General features: G+C 38.2%; 1 protein-coding gene across 1 annotated transcript in view; it reads left to right on the top strand.

The window, feature by feature from the left end:
• The window catches only part of LOC148943632 (F-box/LRR-repeat protein 20), a 94484-nt gene that overhangs the window by 20327 nt on the left and 57959 nt on the right, over positions 1 to 16198 (top strand). The window contains exon 3 of the mRNA XM_089101023.1: positions 128 to 201. Coding sequence (XP_088957149.1) covers positions 128 to 201 — 74 coding nt within the window. The remainder of the gene's footprint in view (positions 1 to 127; positions 202 to 16198) is intronic.

The raw sequence follows: 16198 nt of genomic DNA on the forward strand, positions 1-16198 counted from the left end.
TACTGCTTCATTTTCTCTTTATGTATTTCCCACCTTTTTCTATATTTTCACCCCCTCCCTCCTTCCTTTTCGTTTATTTGTATTGTTATCTTGATCTAAGTGAGTGCAACATTAACTTCTCTTTTAGTTGACAAAATCGAATAACAACTCTGATGAAGAATCACTGATAAATCGGAAGCTTCCAAAGGAACTTCTTTTAAGGTATATACTTTATGTTAAATATTTGTACTTGTATTTCAAAATGCATTAGTACTTAGCTGGAATGATTACCGAGTTAAAAGTCTTGTTTCACATCAGTGACTGATATTCATGAACGTATACGGGGAGGGTGAGGTGTAGATTTTCTGAGTTTTGGTTAATGAAGATATTTAAAAGAGGTTTTAAAATATAATCAATCAATTAATCAAATATTTATTACCCACTCAAGAGAAAAAACAGTGGAGTAAACCACAAAAAGAAAAGACAAGGACATACACTGAAAGATTCATAATCATAGGCAGCGCAATCGCGCTGCCTAAGTAAAGAACGATGTTAGCACAATGTATTATTTTTTTTTATTTTTTATTTCCTTTATACCAGGGCATTTCGTATCGAAGGAGTTGTCGTAAAAACTTCAAAAAGGGCTCATTTAATTCGAAGGCAACTAACACCCCTTCCACGCCCACCCTTTATCCAAACACATACAAACAAAATTTTGAGATAGCCATTTTGTCTTAAGTAGTTTTGTCCGAAAGGTCCGAAAATTATATCTTTGAGGATAACACTCCCCCCACAGCCCTCAGGGTAAGGGTTTTAAGTTATGCTCTGGGGGTGATACAATGGTTTTATTGAAAGCTTTGTCGTAGAAACTTGAAAAAGGGCTAATTCGATGGGAAATTCAAAGGGCTAGTGCCCTTTTTAATAGTCGAAAGTGATTTGAAGACCCCTCTCATGCCCACCTTTTCCCCAAACACATCCAATCAAAATTATTAGATAGCAATTTTGTTCAACATTGTTAAAACCCTCAGGGCAAGGGTAATCCTCTGCCGTGGGGACATATAAGGTTTTTTTTTTATAGAAAGCGTTGTCTTAGAAAATTAAAAAAGGAATCATTCGGTTGGAAATTGAAACGGCTAGTGCCCTTTTTAATAGTCAAAAGTAATTGGAGGGCAAGTAAAAGTAATTATGTAGAAACTTCAAAAAGGGCTCATTTGATTGGAAATTAGAGATTTTGAGATAGCCATTTTGTTCGACGCAGTTAAAAAGTCCGGAAATTATGTTTTTGAGGATGATACTCCCCCAGACAACCCTCAGGGCAAGGGTAACCCTCTGCCGTGGGGGCATATAAGGTTTTTTTTTTTATAGAAAGCGTTGTCGTAGAAAATTCAAAAAGGAATCATTCGGTTGGAAATTGAAGCGGCTAATGCCCTTTTTAATAGTTAAAAATAATTGAAGGGCAAGTAACCCCCTCTCACGCCCACCATTTCCCCAAACATATCCAATCAAAATTTTGAGACAACCGTTTTGTTCAACATAGTTGAAAGGTCCGGAAATTATGTCTTTGAAGATGGCAACCCCCTCACAGCCCTCAAGCCAAGGTTTATAAGCTATGCCCTGGGGCATATAAGGTTTTTTTTATAGAAGGTGTTGTTGTATAAAGTTCAAAAAGGGTTCGTTTCATTGCAGATTCAAAGGGCTAGTACCCTTTTTAATAGTCGGAAATGATTAGAGGGCAACTAACCTCCCTCTCATACCAACCATTTCCACAAACACATCTAATCAAAATTATGAGATAGCAATTTTCTTCAAAGTAGTTGAAAGTTCTGCAAATTAGGTGTTTGAGGATGACACCCCCCTCCTAGCCCTCAGGGCAAGGGTTGTAATTTGTGCTCCGGGGCATATAAGGTGCTGATAGAAAGCGTTGTCGTAGAATCTCAAAAAGGACTCATTCGATTGAAAATTGAAAGGGCTAGTGCCCTTTTTAATGCTCGAAAGTGTTTTGAAGGCTTGTTGACATTTTTGTTGTAAAGATCGATGTGGGTAGCTATGTAATATTAATTTGGTAGAGTATCTAAAAGCAGCGATGCTCTGTCAGAGTTCACAAGAGGGTTGGTGTTGAGATCACCCGCTAACAACCAAAGAAGAGACTTAGAACTCAGGACATTTAGAAGTGTTTTCAAAGTGTCACAGGCCTTTGCGAATGAGTTATTTTGCTGTTTTTGTATCGTAGGGACAGATTTATAAAGACAGTGTTTCTAAGTTGAACTGCTAAAATACTTTAGCTTGAGAATATCTGGGTTGGCATAATTGAGCTAGATCTTATAAATATAGCTAGGCCGCCTGTTGGCCGTCGACGGGTAGAAATAATTGGGTACCTGTCAAGCCATATTGTTATTGATGATACTGGAGTCCCCCAAGGATCAGTATTAGGGCAATTACTATTTTCGATTTATATAAATGACCTTCCGAGGTGTTTACCCCAAGATAGTAGCTTAGCAGTTATTTTTGCAGATGATACAGCCGTGACAGTAAAAGCTAAAACACCATCTTTGTCGGTTGAGAAAATGGTGACAACAGTGAAATATTTGAATAACTGGTTTGCATGTAACTACCAAGCTCCGAACGTTTCTAAAACTGAAGTCATGATTCTCGGGCGGTCACAGCGGCCAGTAAATAAAATTACCGTAGAATAGTTAATTGTAAATCAAAGTAGGATTAAAAGAATAAATTCATTTCGTTACCTTGGGATTATTCTCGATGAGCTTTTATCTTTCCGTAAGCATTCTGATTATTTGAGGTTGAAACTTGCCCATAACTTAAGATGTCTTCATAGATTGAAACATGTGTTTCCTTTTTCGATGCTTAAAATTTTATACCATTCTCTAACTGACTCATATCGTAATTATTGCCTTGTAATCTATCTCAACACATTTATGGTCCATCTGCAACCTCTTCAGATAATTTAAAATAAGGCAATTAGAATTCTCGGCACTTTTGTTCATCGCCCAGTGAGGCATCAAAATCTCTCGGAAACCCAAACTTTATATGTTTTTCTCAGTATACTTAATTTCAAACAACTGAAAGATCTGCATACATCAATGTGGTATTATGATATCCTATCTTCAACAAATTACTTCCATGATTTGGGTATAATTGAGACTTCCAAATCTCCTGCCCACCACGTCCGCTCTAAAAAGTATTGCCTTCCTCAATTAAATCAGAAAGAGCTAGATTTTCAATCAGATACTTGATTCCTCATATTGTAAATAAGCTTAATTTAGTAGAAATGTTCCCAAGTTTCAAGAGCCGATTTTCTTTGAAAAACATATTTCAAAAATAGTTCTTGGTCTGGATGTTAGGATTGATGAATATTAGATATTTGTATGAATTTTGTTGTGGTGTTCTCGCACTGGGGTGGCCTCCTCTGTTATCTCCTACCTTGTATGTTTTTCTTGTTTTTTTATTGATATCCTTTATTTGTTATTTCGGCACTTTCTTATCTCTGTTTATGGCTGATATATCAGGCCCTGCTCCCCGTCGACCAGTTTAGAAAATTATCTGTCATGTATTTTGTCAATAAAAGATCTTATCTTGTTTTGTCTTGTAGTGTACACATAGTGAGACGAAGAGCGTTTGAGACTAGGCAAATTTACTTTTGTTAGAAAACGATAACGAGGGGGGACATTTTAATTTTTACGATATTTTTAATGAAAATACAAAGAAAAATTTTTCGTAATATCTATGAAAGCCTCTCCCCCCGCCCTACCTCCAATAAGATCCCATGTATCAGATGAATAGAGGCATGCTTGCACAAAACCGGATGTGATACAGACTTTTCCCCCTTGAAGAGAGACCTGAATGAATCCATCCTTGCCAGGATAATTGAAGTACTAGGGGCAATTCCTTTTTCCAACTCTACCTGCAATAAAGGTTCGTTGATCCAACATTAATACCTTTCTCAAGGGCAGCGCTAGTTAGCACTTGAATGCCTACTGACATGAGAAAATTAACTTTGCAAGGTATTTAAAACGTTTAAAGGCTAGAGGAATGAAAGAAATATCCAGGATTATCAAATTCATTTTTATATTTTCGAAGGAAAATGTTGTTTTTCATTTTTTCGGTTTTACTTTTAATTTAGTAAAGTTTTGAACATGTAAAGACATAATATCTTAGAAATTTCTAGCTAGACAAAACAAAAGAAAATCTAAGGTCTCTAGAAACTGCCTCAGGAAAATCTAGAGGAAAAATCTTCTGCATGACAGCCATTAATCGGAACATAAATATAAAGTAGATAATCATGTCCTATAAAATAAAGTAATTGTGGAAGAAGTTTATCGTGAAAATATTCATGCTGCTCCTCATTGACGCTCGTAGTCATAATCAGAGGCAACGCTGTAGCGTTGCCTATAGTAAAGGCCATACGGCTCCAATGTTTTATTATTTATTTGTTAGTAGTATTTGTTTTTCCCCAGAGGCACTTCATATGGAGGGAGTCCTCGTAAAAACTTTAAAGGGGGCTCATTCGGTTGGAAATTGAGAGTTCTAGTGCCCTTTTTAATAGTCGAAAAGGATTGGAGGGCAACTAGCCCCCCCACGCCCATCATTCCCCCAAACACATCCAATCAGAATTTGTGATAGCCAAATTGTTCAGCGTAGTTGATTTCCAGATAGAAAATATATTTTTGAGGACACTCCCCCACAACCCTAAGGGCAAGGGTTTTAAGTTATGCCCTGGGGGCATATAATTTTTTCTATAGAAGGCGTTGCCGTAGAAACTTCAAAAAAGGCTCATTCGATTGGAAATTCAAAGGAATAGTGCCCTTTTTAATAGTCGAAAGTAATTGGAGGGCAACTAGCCCCCCCACGCCTGTAATTTCTCCAAACACATCCAATGAAAATTTTCAGATAGCCATTTTGTTGAGCGTGGTTGATTTCCAGATACAAAATATGTTTTGGAGGAAGAAACTCCCCCACAACCCTCAGGGCAAGGGTTTTAAGTTATGCCCTTGGGTACATAAGGTTTTTATAAAAGGCGTTATCGTAGAAACTTCAAAACAGGCTCATTTGATTTGAAACTCGAAGGACTAGTGCCCTTTTTAATAGTCGCAAGTGATTGGAGGGCAACTAGCCCCCCCCCCCCACCTGCAATTTCCCCAAACACATCCAATGAAAATTTTCAGATAGCCATTTTGTTGAGCGTAGTTGATTTCCAGATAGAAAATATGTTTTTGAGGAGGACACTCCCTCACAACCCTCAGGGCAAAGGTTTTAAGTTGTGCCCTGGGGGCATATAAGGTTTTTATAGAATGTATTGTCGTAGAAACTTCATAACAGACTCATTCGATTGGAAATTCAAAGGGATAGTGCCCTTTTTAATAGTCGAAAGTGATTGGAGGGCAACTAGCCTCCCCCACGCCCATCATTCCCCCAAGCACACCCAATCAAAATTTTGAGATAGTAATTTTGTTCAGTGTTGTTGATTTCCAGGTAGAAAATATGTTTTGAGGAGGAGACTCCCCCACAGCCCTCGGGGCAAGGGTTGCAAGTTATACCCATGGGCCACATAAGGTTCTTAAAGAAGGTGTTATCGTAGAAATTTAAAAAAATGCTCATTGGATTGGAAATTAAAAGGGCTATTGCTCGGTTTAATAGTCGAAAGTAATTGGAGGGCAACTAGCCCCCCCACGCCTGTAATTTCTCCAAACACATCCAATGAAAATTTTCAGATAGCCATTTTGTTCAGCGTGGTTGATTTCCAGATACAAAATACGTTTTTGAGGAGGACACTCCCCTACAACCGTCGGGGCAAGGGTTTTAAGTTATGCCCTGGGGGTACATAAGGTTTTTATAGAAGGCGTTATCGTAGAAAATTCAAAACAGGCTCATTCTATTTGAAACTCAAAGGGCTAGTGCCCTTTTTAATAGTCGAAAGTGGTTGGAGGGCAACTAGTCCCCCCACCCGTAATTTCCCCAAATACATCCAATCAAAATTTTGAGATAGACATTTTGTTGAGCTTAGTTGATTTCCAGATAGAAAATACGTTTTTGAGGAGGACATTCCCTCACAACCCTCAGGGCAAGGGTTTTAAGTTATACCCTGGGGGCATATGAGGTTTTTATAGAATGTATTGTCGTAGAAACTTCATAACAGACTCATTCGATTGGAAATTCAAAGGGACAGTGCCCTGTTTAATAGTCGAAAGTGATTGGAGGGCAACTAGCCTCCCCCACGCCCATCATTCCCCCAAGCACATCCAATCAAAGTGTTGAGATAGTCATTTTGTTCAGTGTTGTTGATTTCCAGGTAGAAAATATGTTTTTGAGGAGGCCACTCCCCCACAACCCTTAGGACAAGGGTTTTAAGTTATGCCCTGGGGGCATATAAGGTTTTTACAGAAGGTGTTGTCGTAGAAACTTCAAAAAAGGATCATTCGATTGGAAATTCAAAGGGGTAGTTCCCTTTTTAATAGTCTAAATTGATTGGAGGGCAACTACCCCCCCCCCCACCTCCACGCCCATCATTCCCCCAAACACATCCAATCAAATTTTTGAGATAGCCATTTTATTAATTGTAGTTTTAAGTTCTGGAAATTAGGTCTTTGAGGATGACAACTGCCCCACAGCCCTCAGGGCGAGGGTTGTAAGTTATGCCCTAGGGGCATATAAGGTTTTGTATAGACAACGTTGTCGTAGAAACTTCAGAAAGGGCTCATTCGATTGGAAATTCAAAGGGCTAGTGCCTTTTTAATAGTCAAAAGTGATTGGAGGGCAACTAACACCCCTCTCACGCCCACCATTTCACCAAACAGATCAAATCAAAACTTTGAGATAGTAATTTTGTTCAACGTAGCTGAAAGTTCTGGAAATTATATGTTTGAGCAGGACAATCCCCCAACAGTCTTCAGGGCAAGGATTATAAGTTACGCCCTGTGGGCATGTATGGTTCTTATGGAAGGAAAGCTCGTATAAACTTCAGAGAGGACTCATTAACTGAAAATTGAGAGTTCTTGTTCACTTTTTAAGTGTCAAAAGATATTGGAGGGTAAGCAGCTCCCCCTCAAACCGTTTTTTCCCAAATGCATCCAATAAAAATTTTGAGATAGTTATTTTGTTAAAAATAGCTCGAAGATCATATAACAAAAATTACGGTGTCAACACAACCCACCAGGCCCCAGGGGCAGGCGTTGTAAAATATCCCCTGGGGGCATATATGGGTCTTATGGAGGGGATGCTTGTATTAACTTCAACGAGGGATAATTTGATTGGAAATTGAAAGTTCTAGTTCACTATTTAAGAGTGAAAAGAGATTGGAGGGCACCTAGCCCCCCCCCCCCCCCTCCACGACCTTTTTTCCTCAAGTCCACCCAATAAGACCTTTGAGGTACCTTTTTCTTAAATAGTTCAAAGACAATATAACGAAAACTCAGAGGTCAACAAAGCCCCTCAGGGTTCAAGGGCATGGTCAGTAAGTTATGTCCTTTGGGGGAATATATTGTTCTTAATGAAGGGATGCTCGTAAAAAATTTAGAGATGGCTCATTTGATTGGAGATTTAAAGTATTGGAGGGCAACTAGCCCCCCTTCTCCACGCTTCTTTTTCCCCAAATGCATCCAATAAAAATTTTGAGATAACCATTAAGTTAAAAATTGCTCAAAAGTCAGATAACAAAAACTCAGGTGTCGTCACAACCCCCAAGGGCCTAGGGGTAGGCGTTGTAAGTTATGCCCTGGGGTGTATGTTGTTTTTATGAAAGGGATGCTCGTATAAACTTCAGAGAGGGGTTATTTGATTGGATATTGAAAGTTCGGGCTCACTTTTTAATTGTCAAGAGATCCGAGGGCAGCTAGCCCCCCCCCACGCCTTCTTTTTCAAAACACATCCGCTGAAAATTTTGAGATATACACCTCGTTAAAAATAGTCCAAAGGTTGGATAAGAAAAAATCTTGTGTTAATACAACCCCCCAAGGCACATGGAAAGGCGTTCCTATTTTTGCCCTAAGGGTATGTATGGTTCTTATGAAATGGGTACTCGTATAAACTTCATAGAGGGCTCATTTGATAGGAAATTGAAAGTTCTAGTTCACTTTTTAAGAGTCAAGAGAGTTAAACTATCCCCCCCCTCCACGCTCTTTTTTCCCCAAACCTGTCTGCTACAAATTTTGAGATAGCCAGTGTTTTGAAATTGCTCAAAAATTAGATAACAAAAACTCCCCCCAGGGTCCTGGGGATAGGCGTTGTAAGTGTTGTCCTGGGGGCGTATATGGTTCTTATGAAAGGGATGCTCATATAAACTTCAGAGGGGGCTCATTTGATTGGAAATTGAAAGTTCTAGTTCAATTTTTAAGAGTCAAAAGATATGCGAGGGCAACTAGGCCCCCCCACTCACCCTTTTGTCCTTAAGCCCATCCGATAAAATTATCCGATTCATTAAAATAGTTCAAAGGTCAGATAAGAGATATTCCTGTGTCGACGAAACCCGCCAGGACCTGGCGGCAGGCATTATGAGTAACGCTCTAGGGTCATATATAGTTCTTATGGATGGGATGCTCGTATAAACTTTGGAGAGAGCTTATTTGATTGCAAATTGAAAGTTTTTGTTCCCTATTTAAGAGTCAAAAGAGATCAGACGGCAAGTACCCCCCTCCTCCACGCCCTAAATGCATCAGATAGAAATTTTGAGATAGACATACTGTTAAAAATAGTTCAAAGTTCTGATAACAAAAAACTCCGGTGTCGACACAGCCCCCAGGGCCCGGGGAGAGGCGGTGTAAATTATGCCCTGGGGGCATATACGGTTTTTATGGAAGGGATGCTCGTATAAACTTCATAGACGGCTCATTTGATTGGAAATTTAAAGTTGTAATTCACTTTTTAAGAGTCAAAAGTGATTGGAGGGCAGGTAGTCTCCCCCACACTCCATTTTTTCCCAGAGGCGCTTCATATAGAAGGGGTCGTTGTAAAAACTTCAAAGGGGGCTCAATCAATTGAAAATCGAGAGCTCTAGTGCCCATTTTAAGATTAAAAAGTTATCAGTGGGCAAATGCCCCCCCCCAATTTGAGGTAGCCATTTTGTTAAAAAATAGTTCAAAGATCATAGAACAAAAACTCCTTTAAGTATGGTCATTTCGTTAAAAATAGTTCAGAGATCAGATAAGAAAAACTCCTGTCAACACCCCCCCTCCAGGGCCGGGGAAGGCGTTGTAAGTATCGCTCTTGGGGCATATGTGGTTCTTATGGAAGGTATGCTCGTATAAACTTCAGAGAGGGTTCATTTGAATGGAAATTAAACGTTGTAGTTCATTTTATCAGAGTGAAAAAAGATCAGAGGGCAACTAGCCCCTCCCACCCTCCACATCTTCGGGCGTATCGGATTGATAAACCCATCCGAATAAAATTTTAGGTGATCATTTTGTTAAAAATAGCTCAACCATCAGACATTATAACTCCAGGGTCGACACAGCCCCCCAGGGCCCAGGGACAGGTGTTGTAAGTTAAACTCTGGGGGCATATATGGTTCCTATAGAAGGAATGCTCGTATAAACTCCAGAGAGGGCTTATTTGATTGAGAATAGAATGTTCTAGTTCATTTTTAAAGAGTCAAAACAGACCAAAGCTTAATCTAGTCCTCCCACGTCCCTTTTCCCCAAACCCGTCAGATAGAAAATTTTAGATAGCAATTTTGCGAAAAAAAGTTCAAACATCAGATAATAAAAAGTCCAAGGTTGACAAAACCCATTTTTTCCCTTTAATATTGTTACTTTGATATCAGTTTTGATACTTTGATGAATATTTGATTGTTTTTTAAAGTTTTTCAATCAATCAATCAATCAACCTTTTTTTTAAATAAATGAACAAACGAAACAATTAACATGAACATTTCGACTCAAAGCAATGCTTGTACGAGTCACACCGGTATTGGTAAACAAATTTATATCACACTATGAAATGAAAAGAGAAGAGCTGATAACATAAGAGAGGGATAAATAATTAGAAAGGAAAGAATTGAGACGAGGTGGAGTCAAAGAAGGAGAGCGAGAGGATAAGATACAAACGAAAAATTGACACATTAACTCATGCAGCATCCAATACTGTGTAATAGAGGTATCATTTTTGGAGTGCGCCAAATGATTTTATGGATTTAACAGATTCATTAATTGAATTCCATACAGACATACTTCTATAAACTGGAGAGTGTTGAGACCTTGTAAGCTTTCTTCTCGGTAGCATAAAATTGTGCTTGTTGCAGCGGAGAGCTCTTCCTCGCTGAATTGTGCTGCAAAGTTCGAAGTACCTGGAAAGACCTTGAGGAATTCTGTTCGATATTGCCGTGTGTGCTAAACGCAGATTACTAACGTTGATTATCTCTTTTATATCTATTGTTCTAGTGTCTCTGTATATGTCTGTTGAGGGTTATAGCCTGGGGAGATAATATATGGCCCTAACTGCACGGTTTTGTGATCTCTTTAATGATTTTAGATGAGATTTGAATGTATTACCCTAGAAAGACCAGCAATAATTCAAGTAGGGGAGGACAGAAACATTATAAAGCTTTTTCATCATGTCAGCACTTAGAAGCATGCTAGCTCTATGTAACATTGATGTTTGCCATGAGACTGTTGAAGACAGCTGGGATATGTGATGTTTGAACGAAAGAGAGGAATCTACAAATACACCAAGGAACTTTGTGACTGTGGTCTGAGGAATGGGATTTCCATTGATTGACAGTGCGCTATTTGAGACAATGAGGAGTTTGAAAGAGCAGAAGTGAAGACTATGATGCAACTTTTTGTAGTATTTACCTGCATTTTGTTACGAAAACACCAGTCAGATATTTCGTCAAGTGTTTTTTGTGCCTTTTTTGCAGCAGACTCGGATGATTCAGGAGCAATGAAGAAATTTGAGTCATTAGCGAACAGTGCTGGGCATGCGTTTGTAGTAAGACATGTTGTCAGGTCTTTGATATACAAAATAAACAAGAGCGGTCCAAGTACCGACCCCTGAGGTACGCCAGATTTTACCGGTAATACTGGCCACATACTACCCTCCACAATTACACACTGCTTACGATCAGTCAGGTACGATGAAAACCACTCGTGAGCAACACCATATATTTCAAATAAATGTAATTTTGTGAGGAGGATTGAATGGCATACCGTGTCGAAAGCTTTAGTGAAATCCAGAAATATCCCTAGTACTTTTTCTCCAGCATCCTGGCTATTTAATATGTATTCAACTGAATCAACTAAGGCGTGCAAATTTGAATGATTACCCTGAAACCCATGTTGACGGGGAGAGAGTAGCTACTTGACATTGAAGAATCTATATACTCTGTTATAAACCACTCACTCGAGGACTTTTGATATAACCGGTAGAATTGATATGGGTCGATAATTAGAGATAAGACTCTTGTCACCTTTTTTGTAGAGGGGAAGGACTTGGGCAGTTTTGAACACATTAAGATGAACTCTGGTTGCTAGTGAAAGGTTGACCAAGGGTTTAAGTTGAGTTACAAGACATGCAGAGGCTTTCTTCAGGATATAGTAGCACAACCCAAAGGTGTCTTGAGTTTTGCCATGAGGCAGCTTACTGATAATCACTGGTAATTCCTCTTTCGTACCTGGTGCTAGAAAAAGACCTGATATTGTTCTACTCTGGGTTTGTTTAGGAGATGGGCCAGAAGCATGTAGAAATGTCTGATTAACGAAAAATTGATTAAAAGCATCAGCACGAGATTCGCTTGCTACTGTCTCACCACGCATATTTATTATTTTTTTTTGGGGGTATAGCCACCTTCTTCCTTTTTTGACAAATTATTTCATTAACAACCTCCCATACTTTTCTCAAGTTACTCTTACATTCATTTATTCTCTCCGCATAATACCGCCTTTTTGCACTACGTACTAATCCGTTTAATGTATTTCTGTACTTTTTGTATGTCTTTCTCGCTTCAGGAGTTGTAAAATTATAAGCTTTCAGGTACAGTCTCTTTCTGTGTTTGGTAGACTGAACGAAATCTTTCGTCATCCAATGAGTTTTGGGAACACTTTTGATCCGACTTGCTCGTAGAGGAAAACACCGTTCTGTTAATTGTTTAAGCCGGCTAGTGAGTACATATGCAGCCATATCTGCTAAAGATGCATGATTTACAGCAGACTAGTGATTCGATTTCAGGGTTTCAACGAAGTAATCAATGTTTTTTTTTGGCAAAAACTTCGCTACGTGAAAACACGATTAGATGCTGACTTAGTGGACCGGCCTGCCCTTGTTGGGACCATTGTGATGACTGGGTAGTGATCGGAAACATCAGATGTTATAATATGCGAGGTAAAAAATGTGCGAGGGTTAAAGGAAAGGAATATATTGTCAATCAGTGTTGCAGTATTTCTAGCTGAACAATACCGCGTGGGAAAGAATACAGTGGGGAGAAGACCAGATGATACAGTTGTATCAAGGAACGAACGTGAGTTGGCGTCACCGTCAATCGTCAGAAGGTTGATGTTAAAGTCGCCCAGAAGACAAGTATTTTTACCTCGACCACATTCATTAATCTCCGACATAAGCTGCTCAACTTGCGAACAGAAAATGTCACTTGGAAATGGCGGTGGCTTATAAAAAAGGCACACGAAATATACTGGAGATGACATTCCAAGAATTTCAATGACTATTGAGTAGACAGATCGACAGCGTTCGACCACACCATTAAGAACTGATTCCAAGTCATCGCGGCGCTTGTAAGAGATAAATTCATTAACAAATAATGTAATGCCACCGTAGCACTTTTTTACGCGCCGTGGAAGAGGTATGGCTTCACAACCGGGCAAACAGTATGGCAACATGTTATCTTGAGAAGATAGCCAAGTTTCAGTTAAACCAACTAAACTAAAAGGATTTTTCTTTTCAGTAGTGAATGCAAGAATATCATGCCATTTGTGTTTAATTCCTTGAAAATTATGACAGAAAAGATCAAATTTATCATTAGTAGAAATTGCAGGAAGTATTTTATTAAGATATTCTTGGGGTGTTGCATATGAACACGACGAGGCATTCACCCTGTCTATCGCGGGATCAGTAGCTGACTCGTCATCGCATCCTGGCAGATTGAGAAATGCGGTTTTAAGCAGGGACTGTTCAGTTAAGAATGAAAAATCATTCATCATCGAGATCAACGATGTTTTTTATTTTCATTAATTAAACTAAATAATGATAGTGGAGGAAAATAGTAATAACAGGAGTGTTCCGGTGTTTGTAGTATTTCGTCATGATGTGTGCTGATGATGACTTGGCCAAAAGCGGGCAACCCTCACGTGAAAAAATCTCTGTTCCTTCTCTTCCCCCTTTTTTTTTTGAGTCTGAGAAATCCGACCGTCTATCACAACAAGAAGAGGGGCATAAGCAGAAATAGAGCAGGAAAAGCATTAGCAGGATAAGAAGTAGAAAGAGAAAAAGAAATGAGAAAGAGAAAAAGAAATGGTAGCACTAAGGTAGAAAAGCAACAATGTTACAAATTAATTACATCCATTTGTGTGAATTCGGCCCTTTTGGGCTTGTGATAGCCATTTTTCAGCAATAAATCTTAATGAATATGATTATCAATACACTTTCTTAGTTTTAAATGCCCCCGATCGAAGTATCAATATATCTTTTCAAAATGATAATCTCATCCTTATTTGACACTTTACGGCCACTTGTGGGTCCGGTTTTAACCATAACATTTCCATCAGTGGTCCAGACATTTTTCAGTCCAAATTCAGTTTTTGCGTATGCGAATAACTCACGTTTAGTTTTTGTTAGGCCTTCAGTGACAGAAATTCTAAAGCCCTTGAGTCGCTTCCTATTTTTCAGAATCTGCAACCGAACTCTAAAGTTTGAAAGTGTCACTACAGTCGGTCTCGGCAGATTTGACACTTTGCGTCCTATTCTTCGGGCAGAGACAATATAAGAAACATCTAAAGGAATGCCTGGAAATTGCTGCGCACATAGTTCCATAAGTTTGTTTTCTACGTTCTCCTTGATAACAGTGTTCGTTGTGACATCTTCTTCGAGGCCGAAAAATATCAGTTGGTTACCTAGCGACGCTTGTGCAAGAGTCTCATTGTGATTATCTATTGTCCCTTTAATTTCACTGACTGGCGCTTTCACAGCCTTAGTAGCTAGATCGATATCGGAAACGGACTTCTCAAGGGATTTTAAACACGGGTCAAGTTTACAGAACTTGTCTTTCACCATTTTCTCAAGATCGAGCGACATACTATTGTAAATCTCCGTCTTGATGTTTTCGATGGTGGACTCACTCGGTTCTGTTCTCTGATTACAGCACCCAGTTTGTTGACAGCTGTTTCAACTTCTTGGCTGATTTTTAAGTCCAAGTCCTTTTAGATTTTGTCAGTCCACTGTTTTGTTTTAACCTTCAGTCGGTTTATTTGGTTTGTCAGTATGATTAATTGTTCTTCCATACTTTTGTTGCCTGAGAACTTCACTTCTGAATCAGAGCGCATTGTTCTATCACCTGCCGTTAGAATCTGCAACTTTCTTTTACCCGAACCAGACACTTTACTTGCCATTGTCTTTCCTTCTGCCGCCTAAATTCTTCTTCCTTCGAATCTCTGTCGGCAAATTATTGATTATGTTGTAAATAATGTCCTCAATGTCCTTTCAAAATAATGTCCTTTCAAAATTATTGGGCTAAACGGTCTCAAAATTATTGGGCTAGACGACCATCATTCAACCATCATTTATATTTTCCTTCAACACCTTCAGAAAATCATTTAAAAAAAAAGCACGAAAACTTACTGGCAAGGGGGGCAATTAAATCCCCCCGTTTTCCAAAAGTGTCTTGCAATAAATCACGTCCGCCAGCGGTTAGTTAGCTTATGCAATAATTAGTTTGTATATCCAATATATTACGTCACAGTATACTTGGCACGGAATACAGCACTGGTAAATTTTTGAACTTGCTCGGTTGAATGCTAGTTGCTAATTTTTTTGAAATTTTTTGCAATCAAAAACGAACAAAAATTTATTTAAAAAAACTTTCCGAAAAATATGTTTTTCAAAGAAAAGTAAAGGCCATTTTAAACTTAAGCTCAGCAGATACAAATACCTTTTAAAATTTAAACTCAAAACTACCAGAAATTACTATTAAAGAATAAATGAAACCCAAAACGAACAGAAATTAAATAAACAATCATAGCAAAAAAAAAATAGAACAAGTAATAATATAAATGGATAAATAAACCTTAAAGGAAATAAAGTTTAGATCGAGTATGAAAATCAAGCTTAAAACGGCATAAAAATCATTTTCCTATTGAAGTGCAAATTAAACTTAAACGAACAGAAATTACATAAACAATAAATGCCAACAAACAAGCATACAATAGATATAAATTTAAATCAACCAATTCATCTTAAAACGAGTGAAATTTAAATTGAATATGCAATTCAAGCTTGAAACGAACAAAAATCGCCACAAACAAGAATTTGGGTATGACCTCCTTCTCTCACTGTAAAAGTCTAAAACTTACTGCGTCATTGGTGCTTTACTGAAAACCAATTTTGTGACAAATATTTTCCTTTGTACTTAATATTGAAAATAAACATTAAAATTATAGTAACATGTTGAACTGATGAGCTTTCAACAACTAATATCATTATACATCAAATATTCAGTTTAATTTATTAGCTCTTTTTAAAGTTGTTAAAGACGAATATAGTTTCCCTACAAACAAGTGATTGGATACTGCCTCCTTTCCTAACTGTAAATAAAAACCAAAAGCCTACTGCGTCATTGGCGCTTAACTGAATTAAATAAAAAAACAAGTTTTTTTAACTGAAAGTAAGGAGCGAGATTAAAACTTAAATCGAAAAAAAATTATTCTGTGTATGAAAGGGGCTGTCCCCTCCTCAACGCCTCGCTCTTTACGCTAAAGTTTGACTCTGTCTCACAACTTTATTTTATAAAACAATAAAAAATTTTAGCGTAAAGAGCGAGGCGTTGAGGAGGGGAAAACCCTTTCATATACGGGATAATTTTTGTTCGTTTTAAGTTTTAATGTCGCTCCTTACTTTCAGTTAAAAAAAACTTGTTTTTTTATTGGCATGTCTCCAACACCCAGACAATTGTTATTTTCTTTTCTTTATCCTGATGACGCTTTGTTGAAAATTATATCAGGTTACTTGTTTCAGCAATCGTTGATTATCTGAACAATGAATGGTTAAACTG

Source organism: Artemia sp. Qi Xiang Cuo, chromosome 15 (genome assembly GCF_049724085.1).
Source record: "Artemia sp. Qi Xiang Cuo chromosome 15, ASM4972408v1, whole genome shotgun sequence".
NCBI classification, from domain to species: Eukaryota; Metazoa; Arthropoda; class Branchiopoda; order Anostraca; family Artemiidae; genus Artemia; species Artemia sp. Qi Xiang Cuo.